Raw genomic sequence first — 19,314 nt, 5'->3', positions numbered from 1 at the left:
AAATTCCTTGCATTGTTCCTCTTTCCACCCTGCCCACACTAGAGTGATGTTTATCGACATCCTACTTGTTTGGCTTTGGTTTCACTCAAAGATAAAAAATAAAAAGATGGACTTTTATCAAACACTAATACATAGTACTAAAAGTGCAATGATTACTGTAATATCAAGAGAAAACATGATGTTGGTGCTTAAGTTGGAGTTACAGTCGTGCAGAGATCCCCAAATAGTTTGGCTGTCAAGCATGATTTATTTGAGTCAAGTGATTGCAGAGGAGGTTTTCCATCAATCTATTTACTGATCGGGCACATGCGGAGGATGTGATGGTCACTGGTAGGGGTTTTATGTGCCAATAGTTCTATCATGTTGGTGTGGAATGCTGTTGTACTTCCACAAGAAATGCAGCTTCCTCTCAGGCCATTGTTCTTGGGCAATCAATGAAATGACATCAGTGTGTGTATATTTGAGGGAGAGGGGGCGACATACGGAAATGAATGGGAGGCTGTGGGAGGACGCCTATTTATTCTCCTACTGCAGCAGAATTTAAATCCCCCTTATCCTCTTTTTATAATCGTAGGCTTGCCCTGTCAGTCTGTGCGTGTTGTATCCTTATTCCGAGTCCAGCTACTGAATGCCTGTCTAAAAACTTGTGACAAACACCTGTATGAGAAAAGGAATTCTGAGTGCGCCGTCTTTACGGTAAGGCCTGCTTGTTGATCCCGCCCCCCTTTGATAGAAAACTCGGTGATGTCGCGTCGTCTTTAACGAGCTTGACCCAGAACCCAGGGAAGGAGGGGAAAAAGAGGGGAGAAAACACAAAATAAACGGAATAGTCTGGAAGGGGTCGGGACAGGCGTTCAACGAGCAAGGTAAGTTCATTCATAAATGTCACCAGAGGGTGGATAAAGCAGCGGCCGTGGGTTTTTTTCCCCACAGATACTGGGTGCACTGCAGCGTTGGCAAGGAGTGGTCACATCATCGATATAGGCTAACGTTAGCTAACAATGCTAACGTTAAAAGTTCACACCGCGACCCCGCGGTTCCGTTGCTCACCGTGCACACTGGTATACCTTATTCAAAAGCGGTCGTGACACCGACGGGTTTACCCGATAATAACGTCTAAATTATCTTTTAAAACGCCGCTTAGCCAAACACGCTAACTTGTGGCTCATCTGTGTTTGCTATGCTAGCGCTAGCCTGGCTCTTGGTCGGTTATGTGGGTTATTGTGATGCTAACGTAGCGAGACAGACAAACCAGGTCATGCGGGTGCTGAGCGAACATTCTGGGAAACTGGGCTGATTTGATCTCAAACATTGTCATTTAAGTGGACAGTAGCGTTAGCACAAGCACACAGTTACTCAATGCTCCACTGCTCTTTGTTCCCGAGAGTCATTTTATACCCACGTCGTGTTGTCACTGCCTCTGTGTTTTAGCTGCCATAGATTGCTATGCTACGTTAGCAAGTCGGTTGACGACAGTCTGGGGGGTTTGCTGAATCAGGGAGATGCTAACTGTTAGCGGCCGATAGGTAGATGTCCACACCTCGACTGTTACCGTTGATGTGGTTTAAGGTAACTGTAAACCTCGCAACTAGTTTGACCACATATTTACACGTTGAGCCTGTTGTGTGTATTTGAGTCTAAAAAGGGTGGTGGTCCTCCGGTTGTAGTCTGGCACACGGACTGGGAAGTTGAGTTTGTCCGCTTGTGAACCTGTTGGGTGGGTCCTGTGTGAACTTGTTGTGGTAGGAAAATGCCAGGGTGGGGACAACTTAACTGTCTACTTGAGTGTGTGAGAACAAATAAACTTGCTTTTCCCTTGTGAACGTTGGATGTATATGTATATGTAAAATAAATAAGCGCAAGTGATTTCCCTGGGGCCTCTAGGACTGTCCTGGATTATGTGTACACAGTATCTATGTAGGTACCAGCAGGTGGTTTAATGTAGGTGGTTTAATGTGCTGCAGGAGCCACCACTAATAACACCAGCTGAGCTGTGCCTGTAAACACCCTGAATCTTTCCTCACAACTTTAAAGTCACTGTTTGATTGTTGATGCATGCTCCCAAATGCCAACTGCAAGCGTGTCTGCGCTCTTGAGGTGTGCAGGTTAAGCCACAAAGGGCCTAATTTGTGTGTCTACGTATGTGCGTGCACCATAACATCATGTGTGTATGTGTTGGGAGGTAAGTGGATTAGCGGGCTAAAGCTTCAATCCCATTACAAGCCATGCTCGGTTAAACCAACCCATGTGACGTCACAATGACTTCAGCTATAACTGCAGTGTCTATTACCCTGAGACGTAAGAACAGATGTGCTTCTTTTTTTTACTGTGACTGTGTTGTTTCAGTGGTAGTTTTGGCTGCTGATGGCAGGTGTAGGCGCTTATTTCATTCACCAGTTCCATTCAGTGGACAAAGGCTGCACTGTTGGCTACATGTGCACAGGATCACAGATGTCTTCTGACGGGGCTGAGTGAGTCATGCTGACTGATGGCTGCAGAATCAGATGGAGATATGTGACTTGTGGTGTGTCGGGACTCGATCAGGTGTTTGAGGGCTCTGTGCATGTTGACCTCAAGGCACTGACTGACATCTTGACCATTTGTTGGTGTCATGTTTGGGACAGCAGAACGTAAGTCTCTTTGTGCATATTTGTTTCCTCACCCTTTTTTAAAGCTTTTAAAAACGTATTGCTTTGCTGCTGATGGTAACTTTTACATGTCTAAATATACATTTATAGTGAATGAAGGATCAGCATGTATGACTAAAATGGTTCATGCCATTCATAGTTCATTAGGATCTATTTGTTCCACTGATTTTCTAAAGATAATGAATGAACTATGGTAGAAGAGTAAGAAAAACAATACATTTTCATATTTGAGACATTGAAACCGGTGAATATTCCCTATATGTGCTTAGAAAAATGAGTTTTATCATTAACCAGTTATCAAAATGTAAGAATATCAGGATTCAGCGGTTAAACTATGGGAACAAATCAAAATTTAATAACTTACTAAAAGAAGGCTATTTGGCCACGCAGGTTCACAAAGATTTCTTCTGAAAGCAGAACAGAAAACAGTAGGTGGAGAACAATATTAGCAAAATGGGAAGTGATCGACATATCGACCGTGGGGGGTTTTCACCTCAGACTTCCTCCAACCGTCAGTAGGTTGTTTATTGGAGTGTATATCCTACAGGCTCCTGTGGTTTTGTGTACAAGCGGCTCTGTTGAGGAAAATGTTTTTTGGTGAGCTTAAGTAACCGCTGCGTCCCTCTACTCATCTCTGATGTTGAATTCATAACATCCTGTTTCTCAGGAAGTGGGTTAGAGGGGGGAGGGGAGTGGCAATGGGAGAGCAGTGATTGTTTGCATTGTTCAGCGAAACTCACCGGTGACTTTCAAGGCCAAAACTAACAGCTGTGAAAGGGGAATACGGGTGGAGAACAGAAGTCAGGAGGGGGTAAAGAGCGCCGTTAACTCGACCCCCTCCAGACTCATACAAACATGGATGTACGCTCACTCAAATGTGTCCAATAATATCATCCTGGCCTGCTGTTGCACAAACTACTTATTGTTACACCAAGCTCCCAGACTGACAGCTGCAAATTCCCTCCTTTGACTGCGGTTCAAACGCGCACACTTAGAATTACGTTCGCAAGTACACCTGCCAAGAAATATCAATCACAGTTTATAATATATCTGGCGTGAATGACAGTTGCACTCATTAGTGAAATACGATAGCGGTTAGCATGGTTAAATATGTTTATTCGCTCAGTCTTGAGATTAGATGAGGAGCGAGGCAGTGTTTACATGTGGCTTTAGATTATGGAAAGATGCCAGAGGAGAAGACACTAAAGTAAATAGTTGGCCGTTCTGTGTTTTGGGTATTTGCCGCCAGTGAACTGCCTTATAATTATGCGACAGTATGGTAAACACAAACCTCTAAAGGATCATTTGCCAGTGTCCTGTTACGGTCGCTTTATAGTGGATGAGTGGGTGGGCTGCTGTGCTGAATTGGCAGGAGACAATACTAGGAATGCAACATTATCTTTTATTTAGCATTCCTTTCCTTATCTCTACCCCCTCGTTTGCTCCAGATGACACTCCTTGTGCGTATTTCACTGCCAGTCTTTCGCCTTGCTGTATTTGTCGGCAGCTCTTACTCTGTTCTTCCCCGTCTGTCTCGTGGATAATATCAGCCCTGTCCTGGCTATGACCATATATAGGCATGTGTGGTACAGGACAGCAGTGTGTGATATGTTCAGGTGGGAGGTTATAGCTCCGGGGCTCCTCGGCCACTATGCAAAGGATAGTGTGTGTATGTGATGTCATTTTATATCGTCAGTTGGCTTTTTACTGCGAATACAAATCCTGGTTTTGGTTCAGAGTAATTCCTTTGTCTTGTGAAATAGATTTCAGCCACTCCTTGTTTTCTCATCAGGCCATCTCACTTTCCTCCCTTTTTTCCCACACTGGGAACACCCCAAGCTGGGTTTCTTTCATGCAACAAATGGTATACGTGCGTGGGACTGTGTGTTAGTCATTCATTTAACAGACGTACCGGAACAGATTCGGCCTCTCCAGGCTTCATTTAAACAGTTAAAGGGTGTCGCAATAGTCTGTCGCTCAAACGGTGATTTCACCATGCCTGTCCTTTCTTTTTCTTGTTTGCACAATCTAATACCGGTGAAACTGAGTCATTCATCACCACCTCTCCACTTTATCTCATCACACTTATGCTTGTTAAGTTTCTACCTGTCGTTCACACAAACACCTGCTGCCTGAAATGTAAATGCAGGTCCCTGTTTGTTGCCCAAATCTCTCTGGAATTTCTCTCCAGATCGTCAGAGTGTGTCTGTGCATGTTGGTAGGACGGGCAGGCAGGCATTGAGTAACTTCAATGCCTGCCCCCCCGCCCTCTGCCTTGTCCAACCGGTCTTGTGTGTGTGTGGTGACAATGCCTGTGTTTATTCACCTTTCAAAGCAGGGCTGGTGGGGAGCTGGGCTTCTGCAGTAGAGGGTGTATCAACAGATAAGAGGATCTGATTCTACACTTGTTTGGCTCCGCTATAACAATGTCTTTCTCTCATAGCACAGCCAACATAACAAAGGGACGTGGGGGGAGGGGGGGAAAAGCCAGTATAGTTGAGCGAACAAGAGTAGAGGACTGACAGAGTTGTGCCAGAGGTAGATGAAGACTGATTAGAGAGGAAAGGCTGGAAGAAAAACTTTAAGGAGAGGAAAATAATGAGTTGAAGATATGGTTCTTGAAGGTTGTTACTATCTCTGAAATCCCTTTTCTCTTTATGCTGACGGTGGATGTTGTCTGGCCCAGAAAGAGCTGCCGGTTGGTCAGTCACTTCCCAGTGTATGCAGGCCTATGTTGAGTAAATACAGGGTGTGTCTAAAGCCTGAAGCTACTGTATGCCTCTGTCTCTTGCTGGGCTTTTTCAGCTCACAGAGCAAACACAATCCCATTGACACACTTGTACGGTATTCTCACCATGTTGCTGTTTTTCAAACCGGGGTGCCTTCGTTCTTCACCAAAACATTTCTCCCCCTTTCTCCTTATTTACCGTCCTTCTCTCTGCAGTCCATTCCTCCCCGTTTCTGGGCTCGGTGGTTCGGTGACCTTCTTCCCATGAGCAACTAGAGCTCAACCTCTCACCTTTCACATCTACTACCAAACAACGTCCACAGGGGAAGGTGTGTATATCTGTTTTTCTCTGAAATGAGCTTCGAGAGTGTCTGTGCTTGAATTGTAAGGTATTCTGCCTCCACAAAGTATAATGGATGCTTCTCTTCATGTGAAACGGGCCTCATCCTCTGTAGATATGTGTATCATCATAAATTGGTGTTTTTCATTTTCATTTTCATTTTCGTTTTTACCGACCCAAAATTTAAAGATTCACGTGTCATGAATTAGGCTTTGGTTTATTATTCTGCTGTATTTTCCTCTCGCGTGATGCCACCCTGGGATGGTTTCACTGTTTCACTTACAGTTGAGTGATGCAAACCAGAACGAAGGAGTACACGTCGGACACAAGAGCCCAGTGTAATTGGGGATGTTTTGTGTCTGCGATTGAGCCAGAAACATGTCTTTACAGTTGTGACTGCTGTATATTCATTATTGAGTTCAAAGGAAGTATTGTGCAATCCGCACAGTGCCGATTCCAAGAAGGCTTCGCGACAGTAATCACCAAACAAAGCAGATGTGGTGAAATAACTCCTCCCACTTAATATCGGCCCCAAAAAAATCCTGCATCCGCTGGATTGTTTGCAATACTTTGTATGGAGAGAGATGTCTGGGCTGCAGAGAGTGTGTGTGTGTGTGTGTGGATGGATGTTTGTAATGCCCCTCTCCCCTTGGGGCCGTGTAGTGTGTATGGAGCAGCGTGAGAGCGCAGCCGCTCTGCTGGAGTCTGTCAGGGAGCAGGAGGTGCAGTTTGAACAGCTGACCAGGGCACTGGAGGAGGAGAGGAGGAGAGTCGGCCTCCCCGCCACCAGCCCCTCTGCCCTGGGTCACCTCCTCCCTCACACACAGGTAACACTCTCCAATAAACACCCCCATCCAGAGCCCCCCCATCTTTCAATTAACATCCAATCCATGGATCACCATTTTTCTTTCATCCAATCCTGAAAGTTTTCTCCCTCCATCATTCATCCCTTCCGCCGCCGCCTGCTTCCTCTCCACCACGCTCGGCAAGTCGGTTTGTGTTTGCTTGCGTCGCTGAAGTCGTTCAGCCATCGTCCGCCAACACAGTGCTTTCCTGAACATAGGTCCACTATTTCAACATGCCTGAGATGGTCATCAAACATTTTCTGCATGCCTTCACTGTCGCTCACCGGATACTCTTGACACAGACATGCACGCCTTTCAGTGGCCCCCGCTGTGGAATCTCAGTCATCCTCCTCGCTGTTCCAGCATGTCGTGACTCGTGTCATCAAGGGCAGTCATCTGTCCTGCATCCGTCATGCATGTGTCGCACAGTCCTTCGTCAAAAAATGTTGTCTTTATTTTCATTTCAATCCTGTATCAAGCGCTTTCATCTTTTTGTGTGTTGACCATCCATGATATTGCAAGCTCTTTTATGAAATAGTTTTTAAGATGTCACTGCTATGTGTTAGGTTTCTGCTGCATTATATCTGCCTTAAAGCCCATTTGCTTTGATCTGCAAGGAGAACTAAAACCAGACATTTCATTATTGTATCGTTTTATCAATCAGTTTTGTAGTTGAAGACCAGCTTTCCTGTATTGAGAGTTTAAAGGCTCTTATGCTGCGTTCACACCGGTCGCGTTGATTTTTTGACGCGCGTCGAGATTACATACAAAGTCTATGCACAGACGCGATGAGACTGGCCCGCCTCGATTTTGCGATCCCGCGGCGCGTTGGACGCGTTATTGCAGTGCGGTGGACGCGGTGGACGCGTTGGACGCCGCAAAATCGCCAACGCGCGAGTTGAAATTTTTCAACTTCAGCGACATAATCGCGTGACGCTGTGGCGCGATAGCCTATCAGCGTTGAGTTGCTCCCCCTGTCATCACTGGCTTCCTGCCGTTGTTGAATCAGGAAATAAATCCTGTCGCCGTCTGTGTTCACCCAGAGCGCTACGATACCTCATATCAACAGAGACCGGACCAAACTATGTGTATGCATGTGTGTGTGTAAACCATACGGTACAAACAATGAATAGACGCTGCCGTATTTACGTCTACGTGACGTTATTGAGTGCTGGTGGAGCTGCTACGATGTTAGCATAGCCTAGCACCGATCCATCAGAGCTCCATTGAGAAGACCAGTAACCTACAAATCGGTATCATTACGTAGTTATTTCGGAGTCCCTTTTTGTCGGAGAAGACAAGTACAAATCGGCATCATTACGTAGTTATTTCGGAGTCCCTTTTTGTCGGAGAAGACAAGTACAAATCGGCATCATTACGTAGTTATTTCGGAGTCCCTTTTTGTCGGTTTATTGCCGTTGAATCACAGCCAAATCAGTTTATTTTGTGTTCCTACAGCTGTAGTAAACAGCGACCGGTGGCTTGCTAGACACAGTGAATACAGCTCGATACAATCCACGGAGCTCCTCTGAACAATATTATGAACCAGACATGACGGCGTTTGGCATTCCGATGTTTGAGGGACTTCCACAACACGTACAGAGCAGCAATTGTCCTTATTCCTGTCATGGTTGACGGCGGAAAACAATGGCGGCCAGATGGAGGCTTCCAGGACGATAAACCACGCCCCCTCTCCGGCGCTACGAGATTTTGCGGCGATCGGTGTGAACACAACCGGCGGCGCGTTGGACGCTTTTTTGCAGTGCGTTGGACGCTTTTTTGCAGTGCGTCAAAAAATCAACGCGACCGGTGTGAACTCTGCTGTTTTTTGTTTAGAGCAGAGTTATTTCCTCGGAGGCTTTACTGTTGCCTTCTTCTCCTATTCTGTTGTCTCTACCAAAAGACTTGACAAACGGAGATGAGTCTGCTTCCATTAGATGGCGTTAGGCTTTGGAGAGCAGTTAAAGCAAACTCATTATCAGTGTTGTATTCATGGGTTGACATTAAAGCATAATGTCCAGCCCTTGCCGTTGTACGCTGAGTAGAATAGTTTGAAATCTTGTCCTTTCATTAAGGGCCTACTGACATTGGCTATCTTGTGTTTTGTCTCTTTGAGTCCTTGGGTGTGATTAGTATGTGGCAGCTGGAGGACGAACGCTAAGAAATCAATCATCTGTGTTTTTGGCCTTGTGATAACTATGCATGTTTGAAAAGATATGACTGCTGATGAAGATACTCGTGCTTTGTCCGCCTCAGTCTGCGCTTTTATCTGAGACCATGACGGAGTTGTTGGTAAATGAGGTGGCATTCTAGGAAGAACCAGCTGTAGAGGAAGTGAGCCCTACTTGTTGTAAAAGTACACTTCCCATTCATTTCCACTAGCAGCTCTGCCTCCCCATGGACATAATCTAAAGTGCAGTATGACGTACTACTGCAAATGGAGTTGTTTGATAAGCCTCACAGCGGTTTGTATTGGGCATAACGGTACACAGAAGTCAGGGTTCGGTTCATACTTTGGTTATGCACTACGTGCATCAATCTGCATGCAGTGTATTCTGCATGAGGCTGCGTGCGCCGGATCGTCAGCCTCTTATAGTGACAATTCAACACAAATTCATCAGCCGTTATTCGTGCCGAAGAAATACTGATAGTAAGATGCGAGGAGAAGGCATTGCTGGGAAAGACTGCCAGAGCATCCCAATTATGCAGTATTCCCGTGTGATTCAGCTCGAGGCTATTGCTGATAACTGAGGCAGTTAATGTTGCAAGAGTGTTGCTCTGGGTTAGCTAGAACATGTTTTACAGTGCGACAGTCATTGGTTATGTAACAGAATACAGCAGGAGGAAGTGGGGTGTGAGGATGAGTGGTTGTGCTCCAAAATGTCCTCCCTCATGTCTGGCAGTGATTCAGACTATAAACATGCAGGGACAGTTTGTCAGCAGATAATGCAAGAGTAATATCATCCGGGAGGTTTGAAGAATGTAGACGGCCCCGGCTACTGGGCATCAGGCCTTCAGCCTCACTTTTACTTGTTGATTCAGCCAAACTATATTGTATTCAATATGTGTACTATATATATATATATCTCTCTCTCGTCTTTCTTTATCATCTCAGAACGGGCGTTTAGGGGATGCAGACATAGAACGACTGAAACTGACAGACTCGTACATAAACGGCACACAGGTACGTGTTTGTCTGTTTAGTTTATCGTGCCAATTCTTCTTGTATTTATAGCAGTAAATGCCAGTGATTTGAAATATAACAGTGCGGTGTGCCTCTGCACTACAGTACAGGATGGTGGACCCAGCACACGGCGCTCTAGATGAGAGCTACACACCAGAGGACGACTCCCAGGAGGTGCACTCTGCCTTTTCTGACGAGGGACCCACACGGCGGCTGGACAATGGCGTAAGTGATGATGACGCATGAGCTGTGATTTCATCAGACATGAAGAAGAAAAGAAAAAAAAACATGTTCAAGGATATGACACCACTTGGTAATCCTCTACCGTAAACATATTTCGTTGCATCATCGCTCTCCCTTTTTAGATGAAGAAACCGATCTCGCGCACAGTCCTGCCCTCTGACTCGATGTCCATTGACGGGGGCTTCTCTGTGTCCGGTATGGGCGGCTACAGCGCCACACTGGACCGTCCTTACAGCCAGCCTGCACCAGCAGACTACCCCACAGCCACAGTGCCCAGAAACTACCACTATGCCCCTGCAGGGGGTTATGATGACTACCGGGGCGGCCCACCGTCAGAGGCTTACACGAGCCTGAGCAGGGGCTCGCACATGGACGAGCGCTACAGGTACAACACCCCTCCGTAGGAGAGTGCTGTGACTGTTTTCTTGTGTGGCACATTTCATTGTGTTTATACACAGGATGGGATCTCACTTCAACAACTTCTCTCATTCCCTTCTTCCCTCCCCCAGGCCAGTTGACGGCTACCGGACCCTGGACTCTGGCTACCGCGCCCCCAGCCGTCAGCAGCTTGACCCGTATGCAGCGCAGCCCCAGGTGAGCCGGGGGATGAGGGCCTTGGGCTCAGCGCTGGAGGTGCGTTACGGCCAAGGCCCCGGCCACTACGGTCTGGAGGATGACCAGCGCAGCGTGGGATACGACGACTACGGCATGGGTCCTCCACCAATGCACCCTGGAGGCTACGGCACCATGCCGCGCTTAGGGGCCGGCCCCGGGGGCATGGACAGACGGAGACTCAGGTATGACACTGAAGCATTGCTGTGTTGTCATATCGTTCTTGTATGTGAGCAAACAAACAAATCAAACCAATGTTTCTCTCTTTATCTCCTCCTGCGACATGCAGGAGCTGCGAGGACACTTTGGATGGTGACGTGAGGGGAGTCGACCCTTACGCCTGGGGTGTTCCGATGACGATGGAGAGGGGGAGCATGGCGTCACTGGACAGCACACTGAGGAAGGCTCCTCCCGGTTCATGGAGGCAGCCAGAGCTGCCAGAGGTCATCGCCATGTTGAACTACCGCCTGGACCCGGTCAAGACCAACGCTGCTGCCTTCCTCCAACATCTCACATTCAAAAATGATAAGGTGACGCAATGGTCGCGTTCAAATGTGTTTATAACTATCAAATCTGTATCTATTTGGCAAATCCTTAATGTGAGTTTTCTCATTTTGTGCGTGCGTGTTGTAGGTGAAGTCGGACGTGCGTCGCCTGAAGGGCATCCCGTCCTTGGTGTCGATGCTGGACCATCCCAGCAAGGACGTGCACAACTCGGCCTGCGGAGCACTAAAGAACATTTCATTCGGGCGAGACCACGACAACAAGATCGCCATCAAGAACTGCGATGGAGTGCCCGGACTGACCAGGTTGCTGAGAAAAACCCGCGACCAGGACCTCACTGACACCATCACAGGTATCAGCGTTGTATCATCGTTTGAAGTTTGTTAAACTGTCTCTTTTGTCTGCCGTTATGGTAACAGTGTTTATTCTATCGTCTCAGGCACCTTGTGGAACCTCTCATCCCACGACTCGGTCAAGATGGAGATCGTGGACCACGCCCTGCACGCCCTCGCTGACGAGGTGGTCGTTCCTCACTCCGGCTGGGAGCAAGCGAGCAACGGCGGAGAGGAGAGCTGCAAACCACGCCATCTGGAGTGGGAGACCGCCTTGACCAACACTGCTGGCTGCCTTAGGTATGCAAGGGGCTCAATGGACTGAGAGCATACAAAGTCAAAGAAGGAGAAAGGCAGACTATTTTGAGGGGAAAAACGTGCAATTATGTGCTTAAACGTCTCCCTCTGTCCAACAGGAATGTGAGTTCAGAACGCAGCGAGGCCAGGCGAAAGCTGAGGGAATGCACGGGATTGGTGGATTCACTCATGTACATTGTCCAATCGCAGATCAACCGCAAAAATGTGGACAATAAGGTGCCTGTTCACTTAAGTCGGATGACAGATTTTATCTTATGAATCCAAAACGCTTCTCTGCCGCCATCTTTGATCATCTCCTTTTCTTCTTCTCTTCCTGCAGTTGGTGGAGAACTGCGTCTGCCTCCTGAGGAACCTGTCCTACCACGTTCACCGTGAAGTCCCCGGCTGCGAGCGCTTCGCCGAGACCACGCCCGTCAACCAGGGGCCGGCCCCCGCTACCAAGGGCGGCTGCTTTGGCTCTCGCAAGGGAAAAGGTCAGTGTCCCACAGCTCAGAGTCGTGTGTCCACGAGATGTTGAGCGATGGGTAAGCTGCTGGTGGCTGTGAGCTTGTTGGTGGCGGAAGCGCCTGTCGCTGTTTTTCACGCTCTACATCTGTCTCCCTCCTTTTCCTCTTCTCTCTCTCACCCTCCCCCCTCGTCTTTCTTCCAACCCTCCTTCATTTCGTCCTTTCTCTCTGCTATGTTTAGATGAGTGGTTTTCAAAAGGTAAGCTTCTCCTCTTGGTGTCTGTGAACTTTTGAAAGTATTGGCCACTCTATCATTACTCATTAATACGTTGCTAGAGAAATATTAAATTCACATTCAGTTCATGAGCATGACGCATGTTCACGGTGTTTGTTCCACTGGGCGCATGGTCGCACTGAGGATAACTGCCTGCTCATCCCAACCAGCGTCACATCGTCACTGTTTCCTCAGTTCAGTCTTTCACGTTCGCTCCTTTTCTTTGATTTCTCGCTGCAGGAAAGAAGGACAGCGATGATGGAAGTGGAGATCAGGTCGACATTCCAAAGAGGACAACACCCGCCAAAGGTGTGCATGTCTCTCTTTTCCCTTCAAATCATTTAGAATTGATCAGATGAATTGATCTTAAATCTCGTCGTGTCTTGTTTAGCAATGTTCCCACCGGGAAAACCGACAGCTCTTACATTTATTTGGGGTTGTTGGCGTTATTTGCTACTGCTAAACATTAACATTAGTTCTCCTGTAAAAAGATAAGATCTTAGCTAAGAATGGGGAACCAGCTGAACATGTTGATACTTCCTCCGTTAACACTCACAATATGATCATGGTTTCAAACTAGTGGACACAATAGTAGGTAGTAGTTTGTGCTTTAAAATATTTAAGTGAGGCTACAATGTGTACTAATGGACAAATGCTGCCATCCAGTCACACAGACAAACAGTCCAGACTGGTAGAAGTAATCAGTAAATATAACACAAATGTTGCTGTTTTTCAAACTGTAGATCTGAACCAACGCCTCTCTCTCTCTCGCTCTCGCTCCCTCTCTTTCTCGCTGTCTGTCGGCTTCAGGTTACGAGCTGTTGTTCCAACCAGAGGTGGTTCGTGTTTACACATCGTTGCTCCGAGAGAGCAAGAACCCCTCGGTGCTCGAGGCCGCTGCCGGAGCCATCCAGAACCTGTGTGCTGGCCGATGGACTGTTAGTACCGCTTCTTAATAAACTGAACCTCTGCTGTTTGGGGGGGGGATATATTAGAAGTGTTTTCAGGTGAAGTCTCAGTTTGAATGAGCATTTTGGGTCTATTAAAGTACACGTAGTCGGTTGTGATAAGGTCCATGGTTCTGCAATAATAACATATGCATTGCTCCCTCTCTCTCTGCTTGCCTTCAGTATGGGCGGTATATCAGGGCCACTGTGCGCCTGGAGAAGGGTCTTCCCATGATGGCAGAGCTACTGGCTCACGGCAACGACCGCGTGGTTCGAGCAATGTCCGGAGCCTTGAGGAACCTCTCCATCGACAGACGCAACTGCCAACTGCTCGGTAAGGATGTCGTAGTGTGCGTCCAAAATGAGTAACATATCTGAACTTCTCTTCTGCTGGACAACTCCAGTTATTCTACAGACAATATTTCAAGCGTGTGCAAGTTTTCAGACTTTGATTTTGGGGTGTTTTGTATTTGTATCACTCCGGTCGCATAGTCTTACCTCGCCGCGTTGTCACCTGCAGGTTTGCATGCAGTGCCTCACCTTGTGGCCAACCTGCCCGGAGGCCAGAGTCAGTCTGGGCGCGCTCTGTCAGAGGAGACGGTGGTGTCTGTACTGAGCACGCTCACCGAGGTGCTAGGCAACAGTGTGGAGGCAGCAAAGACCCTCCGAGCCTCTCAGGGCATCGAGAGGCTGGTGCTCATCAACAAGGACGGGTACGTGTTTCAGATACAGGAGAAAAAAAAGCTCCGACATGTTGAGGAATGAAGCGTCTGACCCTTTATGAACTGGCTGTTTAAGAATATCTAGCAAATATGAATACTTTGGTAAACGCGTGGACGCACGTCTGTGTATCCGACAGCAAGCGCTCGGAGCGTGAGGTGCGTGGGGCTGGCCAGGTGCTGCAGCTCGTCTGGGCCCACAAAGAGCTGCGCAAGCCTCTCGAGAAGGACGGCTGGAAGAAGACTGACTTCATGTTGAACCTCGGCACCGCCAACGGCCCGAGCACCCGAGCCAACGGCACCTACGAGGACAGCACCACGCCACTGCTGGACAGAGGTCAGTGTGCAACAAGCAACTAATGGTTAAAAACATTTGGACGGCTTTTAAACACTTCATTTGGAAAGTTGAGTGTAACTTGTGACTCTGTTTTGTTTCATTTTAGGGGAGAAGAGAGACATGATTCCACTAAATGACCTTGGCCCTGGTTAGTTCATGTATCATTACAGCTTTTAATAAAGACTCATTCATCATCATGATCAATCACGGTGAGACGTTGTTTTCTTTCTTTCTCATTCTTGTCGTCTTATTTCCTCAGAGGCCTACTCGACACTGGACCAGAGGGAGAGAAGACACACTCTGGATGACACCACAGACACTTTACCGGTACTTTAAATCTGTGCCCCGCTCACATGTCACATGTCATGCTCACTTAACTACACTAACTCCTAATCTCCAGCTCCAATATGAGTATTTCCTGACTAACACTTTTCCTTTGGCAGCTTTTTAAAAGCCTCACAATTACTGACATTTTTCTTTTCTTTCACTCACTTCCTCTTCTCTCTTTCTCTGGTGGTCTCTCAGCGAGGGGTGTATGGGGGCAGGAAGGGCTCCTTGCCCCTGTTGGACTCCTACGATGGTTAGCCCCTCCCCCTCCCCTCTACCCCCTCTGCATGTAACAGCATGGTATGTCCAACTCGCCTCTCGTCCTGCATGGGCTCTATGAGCTCTGTTCCTTTTGGTATCTTTATAACTTCAGAGCGCCAGTGAAACCTGGTCTATGACGGCGTGCTGATGTTTAACTATAAGACGACCCAGTGTGATGTGTACATGCTGGTATAGTATGCTGCAAGGTGCTCCTGGTGCATTGTGGTCCGTGTAGAGAGGAACGTAAAGCTGATCATTAAGATTTAAAAGCTTTTGTTTGTGCAGTAGTGTTGTCACAGTACTTTGATACCAATGCTAATTGTAAAATGAAAACACTACGTAATTACTACAACAAGAATAAAAGACTTGTGTGATCGGTTTTCCACTCAATATAGTTGTGTTTTTTTTATCTGCCTGAGTAGAGTCACTTGAGGAACGTAGTGTGTTGATACTATTGCCATGTTGTGAAATATCTGAATCCACTGAATTTTGCATTTTAGAACAGGATCCAAGTACTGCTGCTCTGTCCTCTGCCCCCTGCTGGTCGTGGGCTAGATGTGTGATTCAGTGTGCTCCCGTGGCTCTGCAGAGTATTACAACAACAGACGAGCCACAACAACACAAACTGATTTAATGAATTAGATATTTGCAATTGTCGAAGTAACTTCATAGTAGTTTGAGAATAAGGATGAAACAGAAGATTAACATGCTGACTGTATTTGGAGAAGTTTTAGATTGGTTTTATTGAACATGTGATTATTGTGACGGCACTACTGTGCACTGATACCAGACGGTCTTTGTTTTGCCCACACAAGATATTTCTTGTGTTCACATTTTGACTGTTTTAATCGCCGTATTTTTCTCTGATCCGCCAGAAAAACTGATCGTGTGCATCACCCAGACTGGGCCGTCGCTGCCCTACCACTGCTACTGAGGAGAGAAGATCCAGATGCACAGACTCTCTCCCTACCTCCCCCCCCCCCCTCCTCTCCTCCTCTCTTTCTCTCTCTATCACCACACAGATGGGATTAGAAGATGAGAGTTGGCATCCAAAGAAAGTGGCCGTGTTGCAGGCAAACCATTTCATTCAACACACACACGCGCGTACACACACACACACACACACACACACACTTTCTTTTTACGAATTCATTCAATTGTAGCAACAGAAATGTATTCAGTTTTTAAATTATAACTCTCTTCCAAAGGCAATCACCTTTGTTGACAATCATTTGATTCCGGTGTTGTCACCCTGCTTGTTTTTATTTTTTCTTGCTCTTGTCAACATTTCGGTAAATCTCGTCACGCCAACACCCGCATCCCGCTGATGAATTTGTACGTAGACGTCCATGTAGGGTATATACTGTATATAAAAGGAAAACGGGATGACTGCATTAGTTTTGGCTCATTTATTTAAATCGTCTCTTTACTGGGGTCGTTGGGAGGTTTGCCCTTTTTAGATAGAGAATGTTTATATCGGAGTTATTTTCCTGTCTAGTTATTTTCTCTCGGCTGGGATGAGCACAGGTGTAGACAACAAAAGGGCGCGTGTGTGTATATTTGTCCGACAGTGTGTGTGTGTGTGTGTGTGTGTGTGTGTGTGTGTGTGGAAAATGAATATGGACCTTGGAGTGAGTGTGTTTGTGTGCACGGACCAGACCCATAAGACCACGCGTTACTCATTTCATCCGTTCATGTCGTCTGTTTCCATGGTGTGCTCCTACTCCTGTGATAACGCTTTTGTTTTATCTACCAACTGCCTCTCTTTGTCTTTTAAACCTTAATTTCCCACCCAAGTGAAAGAAAAATTACAATTTGAGTTGCTGTGTTTTGACTTTTAGCCAACGAGACCAGTACAACGCATCAAACTTGGATCTGAAATGTGAAGCTGGGAACATTACACACTACTTAACCAATACACTATAGAAACGACCTACTCAGCGGTTTATTCTTCATTAAAGTAGCAAACACTTCAGGAGGGTCTTTCTAGAATAATCATCTCTTCTTTCAATCCTTTAAAATAATCACTACTTGCTGTTTTAGTTGTTTTTTTTACGATATAATAGTTGATATTGGCATTCCTGATGTGTCGTTTTAAAGAAAGCGGCTAAATATGGGAGACGTCTTCACTCAGAGACTCAACAGGCGGATTGGGCAGAGATACTGACGTTTAATTTAATTTGGGAGGTGGACGAAAAGCACATTTTTGTCTATGATCCATTTGTTATGATTCATTTCTTTCATATTTTTTCCACTTTTGTCAGGTTTGTGTTTTATTTCAGGTGTGTATGTGTGGGAGAGGTGGGAGAGCGCATTATGCAATTTGTTCAACTTGTTCGTAACAGTTTTAGTTTGTTTTTCAGGCAAGAGACCAATCGTCTTTGTTTTTTTTACTCCACACATAGTATATTTGTAATGTTGCCTGTCCATGTAAAATTATGATGTACGACTCATACCTGCCTTGGCTCTGAGAAGTTGCTTTTTCAGTAAAGTCTGTAACTGGTAAAACTGTTTTTCTAAATAAAGATCTTTTCTTAGACAAGATGTGGTGACTTGTGATTGATATGACTGTGCTGAGACTGCGGTATCGTGTAGATAAACACGTCTAATTAAGGAGAGCCAGTCTGTCCGGTTTTGTAATTTCATCCCCTGTCTTGGTAAAGCAAACATGCAGACGTGACACTGTCAGATATTCACTCTGTAACACCAATGTGCTCTATTTTGGATATTTTTTTTAGGCTCGTTGTCTGAGGTAATTTGTCACCACCAGACCTTTTTTAAACTCTACAAACGCATTCATCCCTCAACTTAAGACTCCAAACTGCTCGGCTTCATGTCGGCATTACGCTGCTTAACAAAGTGTCGCGCCGTTTCCAGTATGCAACACATCTTAAATGCATCTCGCGCAGATGGAGAAGCAGCTGCTGGATCACGAGGGCTGTAAGTGCAGGTCAGGAGTGTGAAAGTTTGATATTCGTCAGGTTTATGAAGCGCATGAGTCAGCTGTGGCCTACAAAGTCACACAACTTCACGGAGTGGTTTCTAAATGATAAAGTGAATGCTGATGGAGAACGATACGCTACAGTTCTGTGTATGATGCAGGGCTGTAGCTGATGATCAAGACCGTGAGGGTTATGTCTCGTGGTTTTATTAGTTCAGGTGACAGTGCAATTATGATCTTTCACATGAAGTATTTTTAGAGGCTGGTCCAGTTGACAAACCGTAATATGGTTCTGATGATTTTTTTTCCCAGATGTTTCATTGCTGAGCTGCGGCAGAGGCATCATAGGACCCCAACACTTACATTTGAATCACTTTAGGAAGGAATTTCTTCACGCCTGGTATCGAGAGAGAACAATACAGAGAGAAATACCTCCTGAAATGTACATGTGGGCGAGTGAGTATTGCTGTAAGAAAAAAAAAAAATATGGACAGATCCTTTAAGGTCTGCTCTGTAAAGTATAACGTTACTCCTTATAGTGTGGAGACTGGCTTTAAACAGCGTTTAGACTTCATGTTGGAAAATGTATATACTCTATATGGATAAAACAGTGGAGAGTTGGAGGTACATTGGTGGTACCTTGCCTCATGACCCCAGTGTATCTGAAGCCTGAAGTGTAAAGTGTGTGGAGGTTAATAAGAATCCTAAAGCTGCACCTGCCACAGTGTCATATTAGTAGAGCTGCAATAAACATACATGTTATTTTGACCCCTTAAGCTGCTACTATCATATATCTGAGTGACAAGTGTGTGTCTGTGTTAGTCACTGCATGTGTGTAATGTTTGTAACATGCACGCACCCTTCCTTAAATTTGAGCCCACCAAACGCAGCAGATCCTCCCTCCCTCCCCGTGTCCTGTCATTTGGAGTCATATCTATTTCGGGCTCCACCGCTGTTCTTCATTTTCCTCTCAATTTCTCTCTCAAGCTCAAATAGAAGCAGCAACATTTGACTCCAGCGCCCAAGATCTGTTGGGGGCAGGAAAACTGGAAAAGACCAAAGGAATATAACGCATGCTCGGAGAGGAATTATTGTTGGGTGGAATTCAGCAGAGCGAGTCCACTTTCGGGACAGCACCGGGTCAGTGGGAGATTATGTGAGGCCTAAAGCATTCTTCTTTATCATCCCAGGAGCTGATTTGTGGAGGAAAATGAGTCCAAAGGGATCCGTTTAAGAGCAAAGGAACTGCTCCGTCTGTACTTGTGACTCATGGATTCCCTCGCTGTCCCTAGTCCCGATCACACTCCA

The 19,314-nt window shown here is 46.3% G+C and overlaps 1 protein-coding gene across 5 annotated transcripts; it reads left to right on the top strand.

Annotated features, from left to right (window-relative positions):
• The first annotated feature begins 745 nt into the window (after positions 1–745).
• LOC306777665 (catenin delta-1-like) lies at positions 746–17,598 on the top strand. 5 transcript variants are annotated; one of them, XM_079268866.1, is made up of 22 exons: positions 768–866; positions 5,593–5,705; positions 6,380–6,543; positions 9,677–9,745; positions 9,851–9,970; positions 10,111–10,373; positions 10,498–10,785; positions 10,890–11,130; positions 11,234–11,456; positions 11,544–11,736; positions 11,853–11,970; positions 12,074–12,227; positions 12,442–12,459; positions 12,715–12,783; positions 13,285–13,412; positions 13,605–13,755; positions 13,942–14,134; positions 14,281–14,477; positions 14,584–14,625; positions 14,737–14,804; positions 15,003–15,104; positions 15,941–17,598. In XM_079268866.1, exons 3-21 carry the CDS (start codon positions 6,385–6,387, stop codon positions 15,060–15,062), a joined length of 2,754 nt encoding a protein of 917 aa, XP_079124992.1. In that variant the 5' UTR covers positions 768–866; positions 5,593–5,705; positions 6,380–6,384; the 3' UTR covers positions 15,063–15,104; positions 15,941–17,598. The 5 variants fall into 5 exon arrangements, with proteins under 5 accessions (XP_079124996.1, XP_079124992.1, XP_079124995.1 ...); XM_079268869.1 differs by lacking the exon at positions 6,380–6,543; XM_079268867.1 differs by lacking the exon at positions 12,442–12,459.
• Positions 17,599–19,314: the final 1,716 nt, after the last annotated feature.

This window comes from Melanostigma gelatinosum, assembly GCF_949748355.1.
Source record: "Melanostigma gelatinosum genome assembly, chromosome: 5".
NCBI lineage: Eukaryota > Metazoa > Chordata > Actinopteri > Perciformes > Zoarcidae > Melanostigma > Melanostigma gelatinosum.
The sequence above is the reverse complement of the archived record's forward strand: the minus strand, read 5'-3'. Positions and strand labels throughout refer to the sequence as shown.